Source organism: Macaca thibetana, chromosome 11 (assembly GCF_024542745.1).
Source record: "Macaca thibetana thibetana isolate TM-01 chromosome 11, ASM2454274v1, whole genome shotgun sequence".
Taxonomy (NCBI): Eukaryota; Metazoa; Chordata; class Mammalia; order Primates; family Cercopithecidae; genus Macaca; species Macaca thibetana.
Window position 1 is genome coordinate 48916817 of NC_065588.1, and position 21805 is coordinate 48938621.

General features: G+C 47.2%; 1 protein-coding gene across 2 annotated transcripts; it reads right to left on the bottom strand.

Moving 5' to 3' along the window:
- Window positions 1-5260: 5260 nt before the first annotated feature.
- Window positions 5261-21113, bottom strand: KRT72 (keratin 72). Of its 2 annotated transcripts, XM_050748832.1 has the most exons (10): window positions 20674-21109; window positions 18562-18776; window positions 12531-12591; window positions 12045-12140; window positions 11115-11279; window positions 10490-10615; window positions 7284-7504; window positions 6605-6639; window positions 5637-5846; window positions 5261-5509 (listed from the first exon to the last, which is right to left on the bottom strand). In XM_050748832.1, exons 1-9 carry the CDS (start codon window positions 21097-21099, stop codon window positions 5656-5658), a joined length of 1536 nt encoding a protein of 511 aa, XP_050604789.1. In that variant the 5' UTR covers window positions 21100-21109; the 3' UTR covers window positions 5261-5509; window positions 5637-5655. The 2 variants fall into 2 exon arrangements, with proteins under 2 accessions (XP_050604789.1, XP_050604788.1); XM_050748831.1 differs by having other exon boundaries at window positions 5261-5846; window positions 20674-21113.
- Window positions 21114-21805: the final 692 nt, after the last annotated feature.

A 21805-nucleotide genomic window follows, 5' to 3' on the forward strand; every position in this document is an offset into this window, starting at 1 on the left:
TCCATTTGTTCATTTTAAAATTGCACTAGGCCCCCATCTGGGCACTATTTAATCCATCTCCTTACCTCAGACCCCCTCCACCTTCCCTCCAGCCACTTCAGGAAGAAATTTATATTTTCTGAGACCCCAACCCCCTTTATTACAGGATTCATTTTTGAAAGACAACAGGGAGGCTGGGGGAAATGCCTTAATCTTTTGATCTTCACTGTGAAGTTTGATGCTTGATCCACCTCTTCCTCTGCCCATTTGCAAAGCAAACAAGCCGGCTGTGCATTGGGCTGTAATTAAGCCACATCATCGCTAATGACATGCTCTCTATCTCCCATCATCAGAGCATCACACAATCCATCCAAACAGGAAGGAGAAGCCCAACCCTGCACCGTCCCTGGGGAGTGCTCTAGTGGTGGGTCAGGCCTGGGGTGGCAACTACCTCCAGTGTGGAAGGAATGACCAGCTTCCCTCCCTGGGCCCACATCATATCTGAGCCTGCTGGGCCCTGGGGAAAGGTGTTAAGAAGGGACAGGAGAAGAGGAGAGATACCAGGCAGGGCAGAAGCACTAGGGGCCTGGATCACCATAGGCGATGTGGAAACTGGGAGGAAGAAACATAAAAGTAGCATGTCAAGAAGAAATAGAAGAAGTGGAGTCTTTAGAGAAAGGAGCTAGGGAAGGCTGGGTCAGTGAGGAGGGTAAGTTGCTGCTGAGGGAAGGGCTAAAAAGAGAGAGAATGGAGGATGAACCCTGAGGTTAGGGCAGGAGACTGAACTGAGCCCTTCAGAGCTCCATGAGAGACACATCCATGCAGCCCTGGCCTGTAGGTGGAAGGGATGGGTGGCCTGCTGGATACAGGGAACCTCTCACTGCTGTGGGGTGAGGGACCCTCAGCACCACCCTCACCAATGCAGACCTGCCATGGAATTTGAGGCTTGGGCAGGTGGGACCTAGGGGAGGCTTGACACTGGCACCTGAGCCTCAGGGTCAGAGAGTGAGCTCCTCCATCTGGAGCCAAGACCACAGCCAGCCCTTTTGGAAAGTTCTATCCCCCTCTCCTGCAGAAAAGGAGGCAGGAGATGTTGACACCAAGAGACCAAGTCCCCATCTTCCCAGTGTCATGGGCCCCCACTGAGGCAAATGGTGTCTTATGCAGGGCAACCAGGTTGGACACACAGCTGTGGGCTCAGGAGGCAGGTTATGAAATGAGCCAGGAGCCTGCAGATCTGAGAGTTGAGGAGAACCACTCACATCACAGGGAAAGCCGTCTGGAAGCGAGAGCCAGTGAAAGCAAGTCCTGGGTCATAGTGGCTCCCATTTCAGGGAAGAGGAACAGGGGCAGTGTGGAGCAAGGATGGGGGCTGCATGTTATAACAGGGGCCAAAGAGAAGGCTCAGAGGAACCAGCAGCCCTTCCAGGAGGAGAGAACCTTCTGGAATGGATGTGGGTTGGGAGGCTGGAGGAGAATGTAATGGGACTGGAATGGAGCCAGAAGCTAGCCTGGCAGGTGTGCCTCAGGTGCGACATGGAGCTTGCTATGCACTAGTCACTGTACTAAGCTCTTTGCACATTTTAACTCATTTCATCCTCACACCAACCTTTCAGGTAAATACTCTTGTTTTTCCCACGTTACAAGTGAGGAAAGAGAAATTGAGCAAAGAAACTGAGTTGCCCATATCGCAGTTACAACTGGGAAAAGAAACAAATCAACAAAAGGATTCAGATCCATACCTGGCTGACTGCAAAGTGTGTGTACTTCCACACTGGACTTCTAAGGTCCCTTTCAGTCCTGGATCCACCACGCTATGGTTCAGGTCCTGAGTTGGGAGCAGCTTTAATCTAGAACTTGGGCTGCATCTGGAGTTCCGGGAAGAAGGATGTGGAATCTCTCCTGGAAATGGACGAATTGGAAGCAAGAAGGAGGGATTTCGGGGATAAGCCCCTGAGAGGGGTCTGCATCTAAATGGGGATGCAGTGTGGATGACTCACCAGGGAGGAGGGATAGACAAGCCAATGGCAGCTGGTTTGCAGGAGAGGAGAGACCCTCAACATCTCTGGCACTCCTGGAAGTTTTGCTAAATGTGAATGTAAGGACTGAGGGGCAGTGCAGAACAATTGTCCTTTGTCTAGTTGCCACTCTATAGGCGGCAGAAGTGGCAGAGCCTCTGAGAGGGAGATTGGAAACAGCTGGCAAAGGGCAGCTCAAACCCCAGAGCAGCTGCCAAATGGGACCTAAGCAGTCTTTAACAAGCTCCCTGTCTCCAACAATTCACATCCCTGTCACCACCTCCTCCAGGAAGCCTTTCCAGATTGTGTTCCTCTCTCAGGCCTTTCGTCCTATGGATCCCCTTGGCTGTGCCTTGCCGGTGCCTCCATGACTGGCTCATCTACTGCCTGAGAAAGAAAGAGTTCTCAGAGGAGGGAGGGGTTTGCACACAGAGCAGGCAGGGCTTAGGAGAGGGGGTCTTAGTTGAGTCATGGGGGCCCTCACTCCAAGGACCTCTGGATCAGCACCAAGATTTTCAGGAAAAGCTGTCTGAAGGCCTCAGGTTCTCTAACTAGAGGTGTGGAGGTTCAGGCAGCAGGCAGCATCAGCCCCTGCCCCCTCCTCCTTCCTGTAAGAGGGGAGGCCAGAGAGGAGAGGAAGAGGAGACAGGAGTCAGGCCCAGGCAACACAGAGGCTGGGGCCAGCCTGGGCACTCCAGGGAGTGAAACAGCATCCCCTCCCACTGGCAGCTCCGCAAGGGGCGCAGAGCCTGTCTAGGGTCATCCTACACCCTCCCTGCTGTAGGGAAGTCTTTCCTCCAGAGTCACAGGGATGGAAAGTGCAGTATCCAGGACCGATGGCAGAGGGCAGTGTGTGCACAAAATAGAGGCACCGAGGGTTTTCCCCGGCTTGGAAATGAACAGCCAGTGACCAGATAGGAATGTATTTTAGTTAATTAGTTAGTTAATTTAGTTAATGGACTCCACCCCTCACTTATCCCATCTCGGCCAGGGCAAAGTCCTGCTGTTGATCCACACTCCTCGGACATGAACCAGCCCACAGCCAGCAAACACAGACTTATGCTTTGAAAATACTAATAATAACAGTGAGCATCTACAGGTGGCAGACTGTGTTCCAGGCACTGGTTTACTTCCCTTATCTCTTTTCCTATTCTCTGATCTCCTCTAAGGTGAGTTCTTTGAAAGGTAAGGAGGTGTCAAAGCCAGGAGCATAGACTCCAGAATCAGACTGGAATTCAGTTCTTCCCATTTACTAACCGAGTGACATTTGGTTTAGTTACTTAACTCCTCTGAGCTTCAATATCCTCACAAGTTAAATGGACATTATAATAATCACATCTTATAAAAATAATGCATGTCAGATTGTTGGGAGAATTCATTGAGTTACCAGCCGTAAAGAGTTGAGCAGAGTGACTGCTGAGAACGGCTTCTGGCGCACAGAAAGCACTTCGCAACGACCAGCTTGTATTCATCTTCTTTCACAGGCGCAGGACCTTGCACTAGGCCACTTCTGACAATTAGAAGAGCCAGACTTCAAAACTTGGTATATGACTCTTCTGCCACAATGCTAGGCCCAAGGGGACCGTTTATCTGACAGTCCTGGCTTTGCCAGTTGTTCAAGGATCCAGCTTAGTATTTATTTAGATCAAAAGTGTCCCAGTTTGAGTGACTGCCTGCATACAAATGCATATAAAACACAAATTTATTAACACAAATATGTCTTATCACTTGCATACCAGGCCATCGAGACATGGGTATGTTGTGCGTATATCCAGCTCTTTTTCCCAGGGAAGGTGGGTTAAACTAAGGCATGCATTCCCATTGCAAAAGTGCTGATTGTGAGCCGGACCCTGGAACAAGGGGATGTAGGGCATGGAGTGAGGGACAGACATGTGAGCAGCTGACATGACACCAGAAAAATAGAATGTCGGCTTTAACACAGGCTCAGGACAGGGCTGTGAGTGTAAGGCCACTGGTCCAGCCCCGGCTGCTCGCCAGTTCTCTGAATATGGACAGATCACTCAGCCTTCTGGGACTCAGTCTGCCTGCCTGTAGAATGCAGGTGTGGGGCAGGGAGGTGTTGGGCCATGACTGAAACGATCCTTCTCATGTAATGCTTGAAGACGGGTAGTCCACCTGGAGGGACCAGGCACCACAGAAATGTGGGTGGTGGAGTCTCAGTCAGGCCACGCAGGGTGCGCAGGCCGTCCATCAGCGGGTAATGGACATCTGAGGTTGAGAAAATGTTATGTGCAAAGGCCCTCGGGTGTGAAAAGTCTGGCCTGCATGGGGAAAGGCTAGAGAATAAAGTGGGAAACGATGCAGCGGAGACAGGATCTCGGGCACTCTGAATGCCACCCTCAAACGAAGCTTGCACTTGAAAGATGGTCTTGCGTTAAGGGTTTTTCTCAAATCAACTGTGCTGACTCTGAGAAACAAACATTCTTGCGGAAACACACACATACACACACATATACACACATACACACAAACATACACACACATACACATACACATACACAGAGAGCTAAAAGAGCATCCTTGAATCTCTCAGCTTCTTACTCCACTGAATTTTTCTTCATAGTAGTTAACACTGCTTGACTTCATATTATATATCACTCATATTTTCACTCTCGCTCTGTGGGGCCAGTGTCTATGCCTATTTTGTTTATTCTGGTAATCCCAGTGCCTGAGCAATGCCTTGCTCACTAAATATTTGTTAAATGAGCCACTACTTCATATATACCTTAGACAGAGAGGCTATAAGCATATACACACACAGGCCTTACACATTAGGGTAAAAAGGAAGTCGGTTAAAAGAAGAGGAAGGCAGGGTCACTGTGTGGGAGCAGGACTGGGGAGTGAGTGGTGGGTGGTGGAGAGTGAGACGCTGGGGAGAATGAAGGGACGACCACTCGCTACACAGACAGTGAGCGTGCACAGCCATGGTGCTTTGAGAACCAGAGCAGGAAGCCGTGCGGAGCTCTAACATCTGTATCTGATGTGGGGTAATGATGTCTCACAGGGCTATTGTGCAGAATAGGTGGCACAGGGCACGTGAAGCAAAGGGCCTGCCCGGCAGCGGCCTCGGTAATACATTTCAACTGTTTACAAGGATCAGCCCTCTCCCAGTACTTACCTGGCTAAAACCAGTGAAGAGCCACATGAGCCCAGGACCCAGAGTGAAACAATTGTCAGATGAAGAAAAGTTAAGGCCCTGCAGATGGTGACATTCTGGGCAACAGATTCAACTGAGAACCAAACAGATTTACTCATTTATTGCAGGAGAAGCAGAGGACTGGACACAATCCCAATCAGAAGATGAAGAGAGTCCCTTGGCAGCAAAGGCCTTAGAAAGGCATGGAGGCAGAGGGGCTTGTAGCTGGCCATGGGGAAACATCCTGGGTATGTGTGTTGTCTTTGCATTTCAGGCAATGACCCAACGAAACGGGACTAAGAAGGAGGCCACTGAGAGAGCTCATGACTGGACTCCTTGCATCGAAGCATCACACCTTGAGGACAACAGGGAGAGGAAATGGAGTTGGGACTGTAGTGACAGACAAAGCATTTCTTGACTTGGAAAGGGAGCCCAGGGAAGGAGAGGGAGGAAATGGACGGGTTGGGAAGCCTTCTGCTCACAGAGCCAACCACTTGTCCATCATCTGGAGGACTTTTTGGTGGCACAACTGCTCCCCGAGGTTTTGGCAAGGGGATCCTTGAGCTCGCTGCCACAGCTGCCTTTGGTCTTGACGTCTGCAGCTGCAGTTTTGTAGCTATAACTGCTCGAGGTGCCAAAGCCCATGCTGAAGCCAGCTCCTCCTGCCCCAGCACTGGTGCTGCTGATGACGGCTGGAATGGATGAGAGAAGACCTCAGCCCCAGTCAGCTCTAGCCCCACGTCAGAGCCCCTCCTGGGGCATCCTGGGCCACCCCCTTTACTCTCGCCTGCAGTGGCTTCCTGCTGAGATGTTTCAGTTTACTAAGAGATTTTTATCAGCACTGATCATACGGCTTCATTTTTCATGCATTTAGCCTCATACACTTTACCTTTTCCAATTAGTGTGTGAATTTCCCCCATGGGCAGGACAAATGAAGAGAGGCACTTCCCAGGGCCCATCTGGTGCTGCTGGTCTGCTGATAAGGAAAGGGGCCACTGAGGGCCCTGTCTCTCAGCACCACAGCATCTCTACACAGACTCTCCAGCTTTTACAGCCGAGGATGTGCTCTCATTCGTTCATTCAACCATTCCATCTAATTCATTCATTCATTCCATCACTCAACCCTTTAGGCCCCTCAGTCCCCTTTAACTACAATCTGGGGCCTTTGTTTTGGTCAACAGAAAAATAATGTCACCATTAAGCATCATTCGTTGGATGATACACTCATGAGTATCATTTGATCTTTCTATAGGTTGTACTTTTGTCTCTTATGATCGTCTTCTCCATCCACTGCTTCCCCCTAGTTACTCCAGCCAGTTCATTCCTTTTGCCCTTAAGTCTCCCCTGAGCCCCCTCTGTCATTCTGATTTCTCTTTTGTGTCATGAATTACAGGGACTTGGACTTCTGGCAAGGTGACTAAGGGCAGAACTGAGATCTGCAGATACTTACAGATGCTCACAGAATTTGGATATTCGCCAGACATCCTGAAGAAGGAGAAGAAAAACAGGTAAATCTCCCATAAATAATCACCCCAACCACCTGGAAGTCACCTCTGTGAATAAGCCTCTCCATGCAGAACGTGCCTTCCCAACCCCATCCCAGCCTCCTTTCTTCCCACACATCCCAGTGCGACCTCCCAAGAAATAGAGAAATGGAAATCTGCTGCAAGGAGTCAGCCCTCCATCAAGATGCTTTGGAACTGCTTGCTGTGTGGGATCATGAGTCCTCCACTTCCCTCTAGTCATTCCACTGGTCTTAGACAATTAAGAAGAATGAGCTTACCTCCCCATTGGAGCCCCCGGCTTTGCTGGAGCGACCTTGAACTTGGACGGCCCTTAGAGGCTGTCTTGCTTCTCCCCCTCCACCCATAAAAATGCACCATGAAGGGTCAGGGGATACTGTTTCTCAAACATTACCGGCATTAATACCTCCTCTCCCACAACCTTTGGGATTTTTTACAATTTGGTCTTCTTGCTGTCCAATTTCGGCCTTCCTAATCATGTGACAAGCCCATTTGCTGTATGGTTTTACTTCAGCAGGACCTAAACAGGACCAAACTGTTTCCCTTGGAGCTTCCTACCACAGCAGAGATAAAACTGGCCCCGACACGGGGTATCCAGCCCCTCACCTGCACTCCTCGCCCTCCAGCAGCTTGCGGTAGGTGGCGATCTCCACATCCAGGGCCAGCTTCAGGCTCATGAGCTCCTGGTACTCACGCAGCATCCGTGCCAGCTCCTCCTTGGCCTGGTGCAGGGCGCCCTCCAGCTCATCCAGCTTGGCCCGGGCGTCCTTCAGGGCGCAGTCCCCCCGCTGCTCGGCGTCAGCGATGGCCGTCTCCAGATTGGCGCACTGAAGGGCAAACAGATCCAGCACTTAAGAGTTAGAGCCCAGTTCTGAGATCTTGCTTGGACAATCTCCCATCGTTTTGTCCTGACTGATGGTAAGTGCTTGGAGATCCTACTGGTTTATCCAACTTTGGCCATCCCTAGAAGTGAGTCTGTTCTTCCCCTCACTCCAGGCATGGTTCACCCTGGCTTATTCCTCTGCATCTGAAAGTAGAAAACCTTCACCTGGGAGGAAGGAGGGGAAGGCACTGAGAAAGTGGTTGGCCTGGGCATGTGGCCCCTGCCCTCTCCCTCCTGGTCTGAAATATCAGCTGTAAGATTCTTATGTCAACTCTGAAAAAAAAGTCTGTGAGCAGCTAGACTTCATTCAGCTCTGCAGTGTACAGGTTGTTTTAGGAGATCCCATAAATCACAGGGAAAACATGAGGGCTAATAAAGTTTCTACTAATAAAATGTCCTATAAACTTGCCACACTTAGAGTTTGGTCCCCAAATCCCACAGAGAACTATGCTAAATGGTAACAGGCTTAGAAGATACCTTTATATAACTAAGAACGGAAAACCAAACACCGCATGTCCTCACTTATAAGTGGGAGTTGAACAATGAGAACACATGGACACAGGGAGGGGAACAATGTACACTGGAGCCTGTTGGCAGGTGGAGGGAGATAGAGCTTTAGGAAAAATAGCTAAAAACAAACAAACAAACAAACAAAAAAACATAGCTAATGCATGCTGTGCTCAATACTTAGGTGATGGGTTGATAGGTGCAGCAAACCACCATGGCACACATTTACCTATGTAACAAACCTGCACATCCTGTACATGTACCCCAGAAGTTAAAACAAAAATTAAAATTAAAAAATAAATAAATAAATAAAATAGACTGGGCATGGTGGCTCATGCCTATAATACCAGCACTTTGGGAGGCCAAGGCATGTGAATCACCTGAGGTCAGGAGTTCAAGACCAGCCTGGCCAACATGATGAAACCCCATCTCTACTAAGAATATAAAACTTAGCCGGGAGTGATGACACACAGTTGCCTGTGGTCCCAGGTACTCAAGAGGCTGAGGCAGGAGAATCGCTTGAACCCAGGAGACGGAGGTTGCAGTGAGCCCAGATTGCACCACTGAACTCCAGCCTGGGCGACAGAGGGAGAATCCGTCTCAAAAAAAAGGAAAAAAAAAAATATATATATATATATATATAAATTAGAGAAGATACCTTTGCATAACTGCAGCTAGGGCCGTGTGCTTGCACGTATGCGAAAGCCCCCAGGGGGCTTCCTGAGCCCTTTAGTCCTGATGTATTCCCTCAACTAAGGTTTTGGTGAGAGGTGAGGTTTTCTGTCTGGGGTATGCCGATTTGTAGAGCCCCATTTACTTCACACCAAGGAAAGCAGTTGATCCAAGGCCAAATGGGCTGTAGAACATTGTCCAGCTGTCGCCATCCTCCTCTGCTGGGCAGGCCCCCAGCAGTGCCAATGCCCTCGCATTTTGGATGAATGGCTCACAGCCTCAAGGAGATGCCTAGGACCCAGCCTTCTAGCCACAGAAAACCCTTCCCCACCCTTGGGACTGTAGAGGTTTTAATCATTCATGGAGTGGCCACACATGCTGTCACCTGAATTTGTCAAACTGTCTTCTGTTCTTTTTTTACTGACCAAGATCCCACAGAGTGAACCTGGGGCAGAAGGACACCAAAAGCTTGGGTCTTCTGAACGTGGCCTGAGTTGAGAGGACTTGAAATTTTAGCATCCTTTCAAACAAATGTCACATGGATGCTGAGGACACCAAATGCCAAGAAACTCTGCATGTGATGGAGGAGGCCAGAAGGGCAGGAAGCACCTTAGCTGAGGGCCTTCAAAAGGAGCCCCAATGGGGACTCAGCATTGCGAGTGATCCCCATTTGTTCCCCACAGAGGATATCTTCCCTGACCACCAAAGCAAGGTCACTTTCTGGTAATAATCTCATCCAACCATAAACACATAGCATTTCATTAGTTAAACACTGTAGTAGAATACGGAGGGTAGCTTCAAACATCTGTATTTTTTCTGCACTTACATAGCTCTTGATTAAACAAAAACACCACAAGTTATTTAATGCTGGTCTTTCTTCTTTCCACTACCATGAGCACAGAGGAGTAGTGTCTGTGTGTGTGTGTGTGTGTGTGTGTGTGTTTGTGTGTGTGTGTGTACATATGTAAGCATGCACCATGCAGGGTGAAAGATGGAGTGCAGAGGAGGGTAAGGAGATGGGGTCTTAAACCCTTGCACTGCCTCCACAAACTTGAGAACTCATGGGTTTGCTTGCTTTAGAGCCACAGGTGTGGTTGCAGGGGTACTACGTCCCAGAGAGCGGGACCTCAATGCAGTGCCCTCCCCACAGCACAGCACTAGTGCAGGAAGGTCCCCCACGAGTGCAGGGCCCTGAGACCGATCTAGGTTGTGGGGGCTGTGCCTCCTCCATTTTGTTCTAAAATCTCCTGCTGGATTTTCTCTCCTCCCACAAGGAATCATCATGCAAAACCTTCAAATGGCTCCATCTTACCTCCTGCGTTAGGTCTAAACCCCATGGCCTGCCTATCCCTACCCAGTCTTGTCCCTTGCTCCCTACCACCCCTGCTGAGCAGCGAGCCCCCTGCCCCAGATAGGCAAGCCCACCTGCACACGTTCCGTGCACATCCCTACCTAGGCTCATTGCTCCTGCTGGCTCCTTCACCTGCTCTTTCCCCTCTCCTGGTGTAATCCCACGTCCTGCAAAGCTTCCCTGAGGTCCTCATTCATCTCCCACCCCTCTGGGCTCCTGCAGCACTTACCTACAGTGTGTAGGCTGCTTTATCCCTCCACATCTGTTCAGATCATCCTCTCCTGGTAAATTATAGGAGAACCTAAGGAGGGCACTGTGTTTTACCCTTTCTTCATGTTATGTGTGGCCCAGATTGCGACTCAATAAATACTGTTAGTGGATTCATTTCATAGAACCCACCTGCTTCTTCACATTCCCTATCTCTGAGCGGATCCTCTGGATCAGGCGGTTGAGCTCAGAGATTTCAGCCTTGGTGAGCTTGAGGTCATCCCCATGCTGGCCTGCTGTGACCTGCAGCTCCTGGATCTGAAGTTGGGTGACAAGAGAAGAGGAACACAAGGATACTACTGAACTAGGGCAGGTTCCTTTTCTTCTGGACAGAAAAGGTCCTGCCCTAGTTCAATAGGATCCTCAGGTTCTCAAACATGAGGGCCTTGGCGGAGTTTGAATTTCCTGTCCTCAATTTGCCAAAGTTAGAAACATGAAGAAAACATGAAGATAAGACAATATATGTGAATTACCCATAGAAACAGAGTCAGAATCCTATCAGGGTTGTAGCTAGTGTGGCCTCAGCCAAAGGCCATGACAGGACAAAGGCTAAGCCCCATATATGTCCACAAAACAAGCAGAGATTGTAGTTAATCTCCCTTACGCATGGGGTGGCATTTCCACAAGGCTCAACTCCGAGACAAAGGAGGTCTTGACTGAACCCAAATACACACACACACACACGTACACATGCACACATGCTGAGAGGGTGCTAGCTGTGGCCAGTGGGACTCAGCACACCTGGCACCCAGCTCACCTTGGTCTGGTACAGGGTCTCAGCCTCGGCCTTGCTCTTCAGGGCGATCTCCTCGTACTGAGCACGAACCTCGGCAATGATGCTGTCCAAGTCCAGGTTCCGGTTGTTGTCCATTGACAGGATGACGGACGTGTCGCTGATGTGGGACTGGATCTGAGCGATCTCCTGGAGACGGTTTGGGGAGGGGAGCTAGTTAAGGGGTCCTCATGAGGAACTAGTTTTCTTGGTCCTCCTGGGCAAATTCCCCACCGTCCCTCTCTGCCTCTCCTCAGCGTTTGAACTCTGCCTCAGCACCAGTGCCTGGCAGGCATGTGAATGAGCGCCTTAGGTTTCAGCCCCAAATGCTGGGACTCCTCTCTCCATTACACACTCAGAACCACTCTTGCCCTCGTCTACATTCTCATCCTCAGAAACCAGCCACCACCACCCTTCACCCATAGGACCAAATCTGAACTCTACCTAGCATGTGAAGGCCCCTAGGGAGTCACCAGCACTGGTCCCTTCCCCAGGCCTCTGCACCCTTCCTCATTTCTCATGCTTTAGCACAGGACAGGCTCCTGGACCTTCCATTTTTCTGCCCCCCTCAGCACCCACTGAAATCTTCCTCTTTCTCCTCTCTCTCCAAGAACCTTCACTGATGGCCCAGGCAGAACCCACCATTCCTTCCTCTGCTCTCTGAAATCTCAGCTACATGGTGTTTTCCTGCCAGGCTGTGAACTCCTGGAGGGTGAGAATCATTTCTTCTCCTTCATGGACTCCTCAAAACCTAACTCATTGTTCAGCACCCAGAAGGGCCTTGGTGAATGTCAGGGCCACCAGGTTGAAAGCTTTCTCCCTCCCAATTCTTGGTCCACACCACCCTCCAGCCAGGGGCCAGAAGCCACTTGTTAAAGGAGTAGACCTCCCAAGAGAGGTCAGCCAAGTCCTTACCCCTTCATAAAGGCACTTGAAGAATTTAATCTCATCTGTCAAGGAGTCCACCTTGGCCTGGAGCTCAACCTTGTTCATGTAAGCAGCATCCACGTCCTGGGAGCACGTGACAGTCAAGCAGCCCTGAGAGGGCCTTCCCTGCCCATTCCTCCCTCCCTGCCACAGGAAGCCTTGCTCTCTCTGCTCCCTTCACCCTGGGCTTCATGGGGGGCTCAGTCCCTGAGAGTAAACCAACTAACATGCAGTGCAATGGCCACACCAGTAGTGCAGTAAAATGCCCAGATTTTAGACTGGAAAATTCTAGAAACAGCATGCATCCCAGGCAAGGGACTTGGAGGGAGGGGTTGGGAAGTTAAAGTGCCAGTCACCCCTGCTCAAGGGACTGAGTGACCTACAGGGCCCCTTTCCTCACCCTACAAGCATCACTGTGCCAGGTGGTCAGGGAGGCCTCTAGGCTTCTTCCAGCCCACCTTGCACCCCTCTTACCTTCTTGAGTACCACAAACTCATTCTCAGCAGCTGTGCGTCTGTTAATCTCCACCTCATACCTGCATGGGGCAAGACAATGAGGTAATCCAGTTCTGCAAACATTCACTGAACAGTTAGTTATCACCTCTGTGCTGAGAGCTCAGTGTGGGGGTCTTCAAACTGGGATTCATGTACCCCTGGGGCACACATAACCTTCCTAAAGGGGATGTAGGCAAGGACATATTTAAAGGAATCAATTTCCAGCTCCTCTGTCCCTATGCAGTCTGCCTTAAAACTACCTGCCTCAGACAGCACCTGTGGTTGACATGTCATGCAGATTCTACTGTCCCTCTCCCTGTCACAATCAGCCCCTCCCACATTATAGCAGAGGTGAAAAGGCATTCCCTTCTGGCACATGGCATCTTGATACTGTGCAATGACTCAGGGTGCAAAAACCTCCTAGGCACCAAACAAAAGCATTGTTGTCACTTTCAAACTGTATGTTATACCTATTTCTTATACATATTTATGTTCCAGGTGAAGCAGAAACAGAAGCAAGGTCTAAGACACAGAAATTTGGTTAGGACTGGGATGTTCTTAATACAGACATGTTGTTGATTGGGGAAGTAAGGGAACTAATCATTTTATTTAAAGAGCTTACCTCTTCCATCCCTTATTATTCTCAAAGAATACATTACAGGACATTTGTGAGAGTATGGTAACAAAATAGAGCATTGGTAAGAAATAATTAATGATAAATGGATAAGCAAAATGTGGTGTATACATGCAATGGAATATCATTCAGACTTAGAAAGAAAAAAATTCTACAATATGCTATGATATGGATGAACCTTGAGGACATTCTGCTAAGTGAAAAGAAGCCAATCACAAAAAGACAAATATTCCAAAAGATAAATGATCTCATTCATGTGAGGTACGTAGAGTAGTCTAAGTCAGAGACATAAAGTAGAATGGTGGGAGCCAGGGGCTGTGAAGAGGGGAAGGAAGAAATGAGGAATTAGTGTTAAGTGGGTATACAGTTCCCATTTCACTAGATGGAAAGTGTGTTCTGGAGGTGGACGGTCATAATGGTTGCAATGTATTTGATACCACCGAACCGTCTACTGAAAAATGGCTAAGATGGTAAATTTTGTTAAGTGTATTTTACCTCAGTAAAACAGTGAAAAAAAGAATTAAGGCTAGGTAATAGCTTTTTTATTCATGTACTTAACATAAACAATCCTTTTCAGCTCTTTGCTCATTCCTAAGGCATGTCCCTGGCAGCCCCCTCCTCAAAAATCACTGTTGAGTGTGGCAATTCCTCAAGGATCTAGAACTAGAAATACCATTTAACCCAGCAATCCCATTACTGGGTATATATCCAAAGGATTATAAATCATGCTACTATAAAGACACATACACACGTATGTTTATTGTGGCACTATTCACAATAGCAAAGACTAGGAACCAACCTAAATGTCCATCAATGGCAGACTGGATTAAGAAACTGTGGCACATATACACCATGGAATACCATGCAACCATAAAAAAAAGGATGAGTTCATGTCCTTTGTGGGGACATGGATGAAGCTGGAAACCACCATTCTGAGCAACTATTGCAAGGACAGAAAACCAAACACCACATGTTCTCACTCGTAAGTGGGAATTGAACAATGAGAACACTTGGACACAGTGTGGGGAACATCACACACCTGGGCCTGTCATGGGGTGGAGGCAGGGGGGAGGGATAGCATTAGGAGAAATACCTAATGTAAATGATGAGGTAATGGGTGCAGCAAACCAACACGGCACATGTACACATATGTAACAAACCTGCACGTTGTGCACATGTACCCTAGAACTTAAAGTATTAAAAAAAAAAAAAAGGCACTGTTGAACGGCTGAAGCCGTGCAGGATAGTGAAGGGAGTTATTTCCAGTGTGATTAGGATGTCTTCCAAGGCTGCAGATCTTTCTAGTCATGCTATATAAAACACACAGAAAGCAGTTTATACGATTTATCCCAGATTCTGTGTCTTATTCAAAAGACAACTGAAACCTTTTAATCAAATTATGTCATGAAACAGCTATTTCTCTTCAGTCAAACTTTATTTTATATTATCTTAAAAAATGCTTAATAATGTCTACCTCCTCTTAATAAAAATAAAACATATGGTAGTTGCCAGACCAATTAATTTTTAGTAGTTTATATCTATTTCCTAAAATACACAGAAAACTTTTGACCAAGTGGGCTATCAAAATCAATTACATTAGTTATAAATAATTTTACATTATTTACTTCTAGAGGCCAAGCACTAAGTTCAATACACACATTAAAAATAAAAATGATAAGTTTTATGGCATTATAAACTTAAAAATAATTTATTATTTAAAAATATATTGCAATGAATAATTAAAAGTTAAACCATGAAAAAGCACATATTGATTTCTCTTGTTTTATAATGTAGTTGTATTAGTTATATTAAATCTAAATCATTTTAATCTTGAATGCTTTCAATAACCTATTATACAAGACATATTTCTTTCTTAATTTATTGCTGAGTGGATTTTATAACAGTCCCTAAAGTTATTTTTAGGGACTTCTTATTTTTACTTGAATTGAGAAATGAAGTCAGGCTTTTTCTGATAAAAAGCAACTCATGTCTCTGATTTGAACATGAAGACTGGCTTTTCCAATGAAGCTAGAGGGCAGATATTTTCTATGTAAATTGAATGAGGTAAATCTGCAGCTCCAAAGTCTCAAAAATGTGCCGGTGTGTGTATTCGTGTACAAAAACATGAGGCAGAATCACATTATTCTTTAAGGATAAAGAATTGGCATAGGTGTATTGAATATTAACAATGTTTTATGTTTCCAGTCCTTTCTGATCCATTGGATTAAACATGGTGCTCCTAAAGGAGAGAATAAGTTGTATAAGCATGGTCATTTGATCAGTCTTGGTAAAGCCTTATGGAAAAATCTTCCAGAAATTTGGAAGATAATGACTTTGCTGACTATGACACAAGTTCTTTTTACAAGTCAGATGGTTTTTAAGTTTTGCTTTCAAAAAAAGAAGGTTCTGAATTGTCAGCTGACAGATGGTTAAACATGATCTTTAACGATGAGTCATTATGTGATTTTGACATATAATCATTCACCTAAGAAAATATATGTTGAGTGTAGGGTACTTTGTAGGCACTTAGGATAAGTAAGTGAACAAAAATTTCCCTGCCCTTATGAAGCAGAGAGAGACAAACAGCAAACACAACAAATAAGTCAATTATGCAGCATGTTAGAAACAGCACTATGGAAGAAAGAAAAAGCAGAAAAACTGGAAAGGCATTATGAGAACTAAATAACACTGGACTTGCAAAACTCCTTCCATTAAAATCTACTTATATGATTAAAGTTTCCCAGCACTTACCTAAGAATGGAAAACACACAGGACTAGAATCCTATCTCAGCTCAATAAGAACAATGTTCATACATGGATAACTAAGCCACTTAGAAAAAAATCTACCCCATTCAACTCATTAAGAAATGTAATTTCAATTTTTTTTCAGTTCTTATGTTTAATACTTATTTAACAAAATTAGCAATATATTTTGTTGTTTGGATAACTCAACCCAAAATAAGTCTTTTGACATTTAAAAACTTACAATCACAAAAAGTAAACTTTCTTTTTCTTTTTTTCTTTTTCTTTTTTCTTTTTCTTTTTTTTTTTTTTGACAGAATCTTGCTCTGTCACCCAGAATGGAGTGCAGTGGCATGACTCGGCTCACTGCAACCTCTGCCTTCCAGGTTCAAGACATTCTAGTGCCTCAGCGTCCCGAGTAATTGGGAACACAGATGCGCGCCACCATGCCCAGCTAATTTTTTATATTTTTTGTAGAAACGGGGTTTCATCATGTTGGCCAGCTAGCCTCGAACTCTTGAGCTCAAATGATCCACCCGCCTTGGCCTCCCAAAGTGCTGGGAATACAGGCCACAAGAAGTACACTTTTTAAAGTTTCAAGATACATGCATATTTTGTGATAGGGTGATCAATAAAAGACTTAGAGACATAAAAATATATTATATTAGAACAAAATTATGTAGGGAAAGTGGCATGAAAATTGGAGTTCAAATAAGAAAAGGATCAAGGTAAAAGTTATGATTTTTAAAGCAGAGCCCGTTCATTGCCTTTTTAGATGAAGGGTGATGGGCACTAACCTGCCGCAGCACCTGGATGCAATTGGATACATCTAAATGAGTGATGTGGCTATTACAATTTCAAATAGGAATACACGTAATACATTTTAAATTACACTCTTCGAAACTACTTACACTTATGATTAAAAGTTGCAGTCTCAATTTTTTAATTGTGAAATTTTTTTAATTGTGAAGAGTTTTCAAAAACCATTTCAGAGAATCTATGAGAAAAGCTTCAGTGTATACAATGATGCTTAAGACATATACACTGTGAATCTTCTAGAAGCTCACAGTTTAACAAGAAGGCACATACACTGAAAATTCTAATTCGCAGGTGATATATGATTAGCATTTCTTATGAAATATCGTAAGAGAGATGCAAAAACCTGGCATGAGGACCCACAGGTAGAAGAGATGAGTGATAAAATCAATTTTAAAATACTCCTAATAAATGCAGCTAATATTTATTGTACCTCTTACTACGTGCTAAACACTGTGCTAAATTCTTCACACACATTATTTCATTTGATCCCCACAACAGCCCTATGAAGTAGATTCTATTATTATCCCAATTTTATAAATGAGGCAAAAGACACGAAAATACTTGGCCAAGGTCATAATGCTAGTTACTAGTGAAGCCAGGACTTCTGACATAGGGAAAACAATGTCTTACATTTGTGTAGCACTTGGATTCTTTTCAAAGCTGCTAATATACTACTGTCTGGCTGGCATTATCCTCTCAATAGCTCTGTTAGGTAGCAAGGCAGATATCAGTATTTGGTTTTCATAAATACTAAAACTAAAGTTCACAGAGGACACAGAGACTCATCTGTGGTTGCTCAACTAGTTCATGGTGTTCAGGAGCACAAAACCACTCCAATCTGAAAGGCCCAGAGATAGCACCATCCCTGGATGCCTCTGTCTGGGACTTCTGGACTATGCCCGGCAGCCCCCTGTTCTTTCCAGACCCTGCTTGCATCTCTAGTTGGGCTCCAGTTCCCATCTTAATTCCACCAATCTCAGTTCACACTGTATTTGTTTCTTCTTATTGGTGGCTATCTGAAACTGTTCTTTAAGCCTGTCCTCACAACCTGTGTGCTCTCTGAGGTCAGGGACCATGTCCCCTCCTTCCTCAGGTTCTTCATGCAGGGCTTGGGCCAGGGTTCTGCTTTGAGGGAATTTCAGAATAGAGATGGGCAAGTAGATTGAATATGGAGCAAGAGAAAGAACTCAGCTCTGACCATCTCCAGCCACTTGAATTGTGGAAGAAGCCACCTGCCCCTAGAAATCCTGGCATCTGGAAGCAAACTTCCAAAATATCAGGTCACACCGAGCCTTGATTTATTACTCTCTCATATTCGGCTCAACTTGGAGGAAGACACACTCTCTGGTTCCAACTCATTCTCAATCATCCCTCAAACATTCTCAATTCTTCTCTTTAAAGGCAGGATTCAGCAGCACAGCCATGATTCAACATGGAATACGTTTTTAAAATTCTTTTTTTTTTTAGATTTAAAATTTGTTCTGGAATTGGTGGAGTGTCTTACGTTCTGGGAACTGCCATGGAAAACTTCACTCAGGAGGAAATACAAAGGCATTTGAAATATTCATCTGGTTTTCATACAACTCTCTTTCCCCCATTCCTTCATTTACAGTGCTAGAAATTGAGCACACATTTCCTAGACAGTTTGGAGAACCGGTGTAGGTAGATCTATTCTTTTCCTAAGTCCCATTCTGACTGGATGTTCCTCCCTCCCCTGGTAACAGCAAAGGATCTAAGAAGCAAAAATGCTGTCTCCAAACAAAAACCTCATTTGAAATCAGATCCTCCAGAAGCATATTCCCTGCCACTCACTCACTTCTTCTTGTAGTCTTCCACCAAATCCTGCATGTTCCTCAGCTCCGAGTCCAGCCTCACCCTATCCCCAGACAGCGTCTCCAGCTGCTTCCGCAGGTTGCTGAGGTAGCCCTCATAAATGGGCTCCAGGTTCTTCCTGCAGTTGTTCAAGTCCAGCTGCTGTAGGAGGTTCCACTTGGTCTCCAGCACCTGATTCTGCTGCTCCAGGAACCGCACCTGGAACCCAAAGGCAGTCATCGCCCAGAGTCCCCATGCTGTTGCCTCTCAAGAGTGAGGAGAGGGCCCCAAAAACCAGAGGCAGCCATCCTGGGGGATTGGGGGTAGGAAAGAGCAAGGCTCATCCCTGGGTGGATTCACCAAGGGACATGCTCACCTGGATCTCCAAGACAAGAAATAGGACCCAGTCTATAAGAAATCAGAAGAGGACTTAAGCAATGGTACCACCTGCCTCTGCCTTAGTGAGTTTTCATGAGACAGAGGTAGCTTCTCTTGCCATAAATGCTGGTGCTTTCTGAGTAAAGAGAAATGGGGAGCAGGGGAGAAACAGGGACTGGGGAGTGACATTGGAAAGCACACTAGCACTTAGAGCCTTCCTCCTGTTGTGTAGCCTAAATTGCACTTGGTTTGTTCATTTCTTTGTTGTTCACAGCAGGCTACCACGTCTTCACAAGGTTCCTTCATACTTGGCCAGGGTGCACATTTTTAGACTCAATAACTCTGAGCCCTCTGCCACACACCTCTTCTCACCTATCTCTTAGCTTGAGGGGCAGAAGGAAACATGCTAGGGAACAACAGACATAAAAGAGCAAGAGAATGCCCCAGCCTCTGGAACAGCTGCTGTGTTTCTTCCATGCAGACCTGTGCCCTGCAGCCACCTCACTTCCTATTCCCTAGCATAGTGGTGGCACGCGGTCCACCACCAACAGTCCTGTCCAAGGTGAATTCATTTCTTAGCCTCCCATGTCCTAATATCCTCATCTGCAAGGTAGAACAACAGAATGATGGGTTGTGCATTAGTAAATGAGAATTACTTGGGACAGCACCATAAATGTCAGCTATTGTTAAAAGGCTGTCCCTTATAACTCACCGTCTAGATCTTCCACTCAGGTGGAGACAAGAGAAGCCCATTCCCTGTCTCCTCTCCACTCACTGGGGTCATTGCCTCGGAATCTCCAGAGACAACTTCCCTACTACCCCAATTTCTGGACACCCCACCCTCAGCCTACACCTGTAACCTTACATGCACTCTTTCCAAGTGCCTCCTCAGCCTCACCCTTCAGTATTCCGGCCCTTTTCTCTCACCTCCTGTATCACCTTCCTAGCTCTCACTCCACTCCTCAAGCACCAAGCACCATGTCCTGCAATGTCTACTGGCCTGTGTCCCTAATGCCCTGCCCTGAATGTGGGTCCCATCTCCTCTTCTGATATTGGAAGCTCTCAAAGTGCCCATTCCTTGGCAATCCTGCCCCCTCCCTTCCCACAGTCTTGTCTCATGCAAGAAAGAAATGAAGGTCCTTGATATTGTTTGGCTATGTCCCCACCCAAATCTCAACTTGAATTACCTCTCCCAGAATTCCCACGTGTTGTGGGAGGGGCCCGGGGGAGGTAAATGAATCATGGGGACCGATCTTTCTCCTGCTATTCTCCTCCTGATAGTGAATAAGTCTCATGAGGTCTGATGTGTTTATCAAGGGTTTCTGTTTTTGCTTCTTCCTCATTTTTAGCTGGCCGCCGCCATATAAAAAGTGACTTTGATCTCCCGTCATGATTCTGAGGCCTCCCCAGCCACGGGGAACTGTAAGTCCAAATAAACCTCTTTTTTTTCCCAGTCTCGGGTGTGTCTTTATCAACAGCTTGAAAACGGACTAATACATCCTGTTTATTGGAAGTATGTGCCAGGCACTGTTCTGAGCACTTTGTAATCATCCCAATTAAGCCTCAAGGCAACCCACTGGAGCAAGACCCATTATTGTGCCCGTTTTACAAATGGAAAAGGGAGGCTCGGAAAGGTTATGACTCGCCCAGGTTCCCACGCATCTCGCCAGTGGCAGAGCTGGCACCCCTGTGCACACTGCGCCCAACGCAGGCGACAGGCCAGTGCCCGAGGACTCACCTTGTCGATGAAGGAGGCGAACTTGTTGTTCAGCGCCTTGATCTGCTCCCGCTCCTGGGCACGCACCCTCTGGATCTCGGGGTCCAGCTCCACGTTGAGCGGGGCCAGGAGGCTCTTGTTGACGGTGACCTGAGGGATGCCCCCGGGCGGGCACACAGAGGGACACGCTGGCCCCAGCCCGGCGCTGCCAAAGACGGTGCCCACGAAGCCGCCCAGGCGGCCGCCGCCCCGCCCCGCCGCAGCGCTGAGAGCCAGGCGCCGGCTGCCCCCAAGGCAGAAGAGGCTCTTGCTGCCAAAGGAGGCCAAGCCCTTGACCCCGGCCCGGAATGAGGCGGAGCTGCTGCCGTTTCTGCCGGAAAGGACCGCGGAGCAGCCGCTGAAGCCCAGGCGCTCCTCGCCGGGGAAACGGGTCAGTTGGCGGCTCATGGCTGTCAAGGACCCGTGCTGGCCGCGCGGGAGGCAGGAGGGGCGCAAACAGCCGCTGCGTTCTCGGTCCGGCTGGCCCCTTAAATAGCCTGGTCGGCTGGAGTCAGCCTAATTTGTACCTCGACAATTCCTTTTAGATCCCTTGAGGCCCCTTGGGTTCTTCATGTAGGAAATTACCATGCACTCACCGAGAATTTTGTCTGTTCGGCCGTGAACTCCCCGTGAATCCCTATAAAGTGACCCAGAACCCAGCATTTACTTGGCTCACCTCCTGCGTTATCATGGCTTAGCGACCTTATCTCCACCTGCTGGCCTCCAATTACTGGGGTTATTACTCCTGATATCGCCCCTGGAAACTTCCAGTGGGGCTGGCTCCTCTGGGTGTGTGTCTGGGGAGATGGAGGAGTGTGAAGCAGATGTCCAGGCTGCTTCTGCTTCAGAAGGCCATGAATAGGGTCAAGAATATCCCAGAAAATCATCCTTAGCCTGTCCTCCTCCTGCCTCCCAGGCTTCTGCATAAGGACAGCTCTGTCCTGTGTGCAAGAAGGAAGTTCGGAAGGAGATTTTGGCCCCATCTGCAGAGACCTCTCAGTCTACTGGGGAAGGCAGGACACAGAGAGCTCCGGTCACAAGTGTTGGGGGTTGACTTTGGACCAGAGTGAAAAGGTTCCTCCACTAAAGCATTTCTAGATTAAGAATGGGGACC

Excerpts from the sequence above, each read along its gene's own strand:
- KRT72 (XM_050748831.1), bottom strand. The coding sequence starts at position 21,099 with ATGAGCCGCCAACTGACCCGTTTCCCCGGCGAGGAGCGCCTGGGCTTC. Across the intron at positions 12,592-18,561 it reads GTGGAAGACTACAAGAAGAA|GTATGAGGTGGAGATTAACA; the intron begins GTGAGTGAGTGG and ends TGCCCCATGCAG. Across the intron at positions 5,847-6,604 it reads TCCAAATTCTGTGAGCATCT|CCGTCATCAGCAGCACCAGT; the intron begins GTAAGTATCTGC and ends CATCCATTCCAG.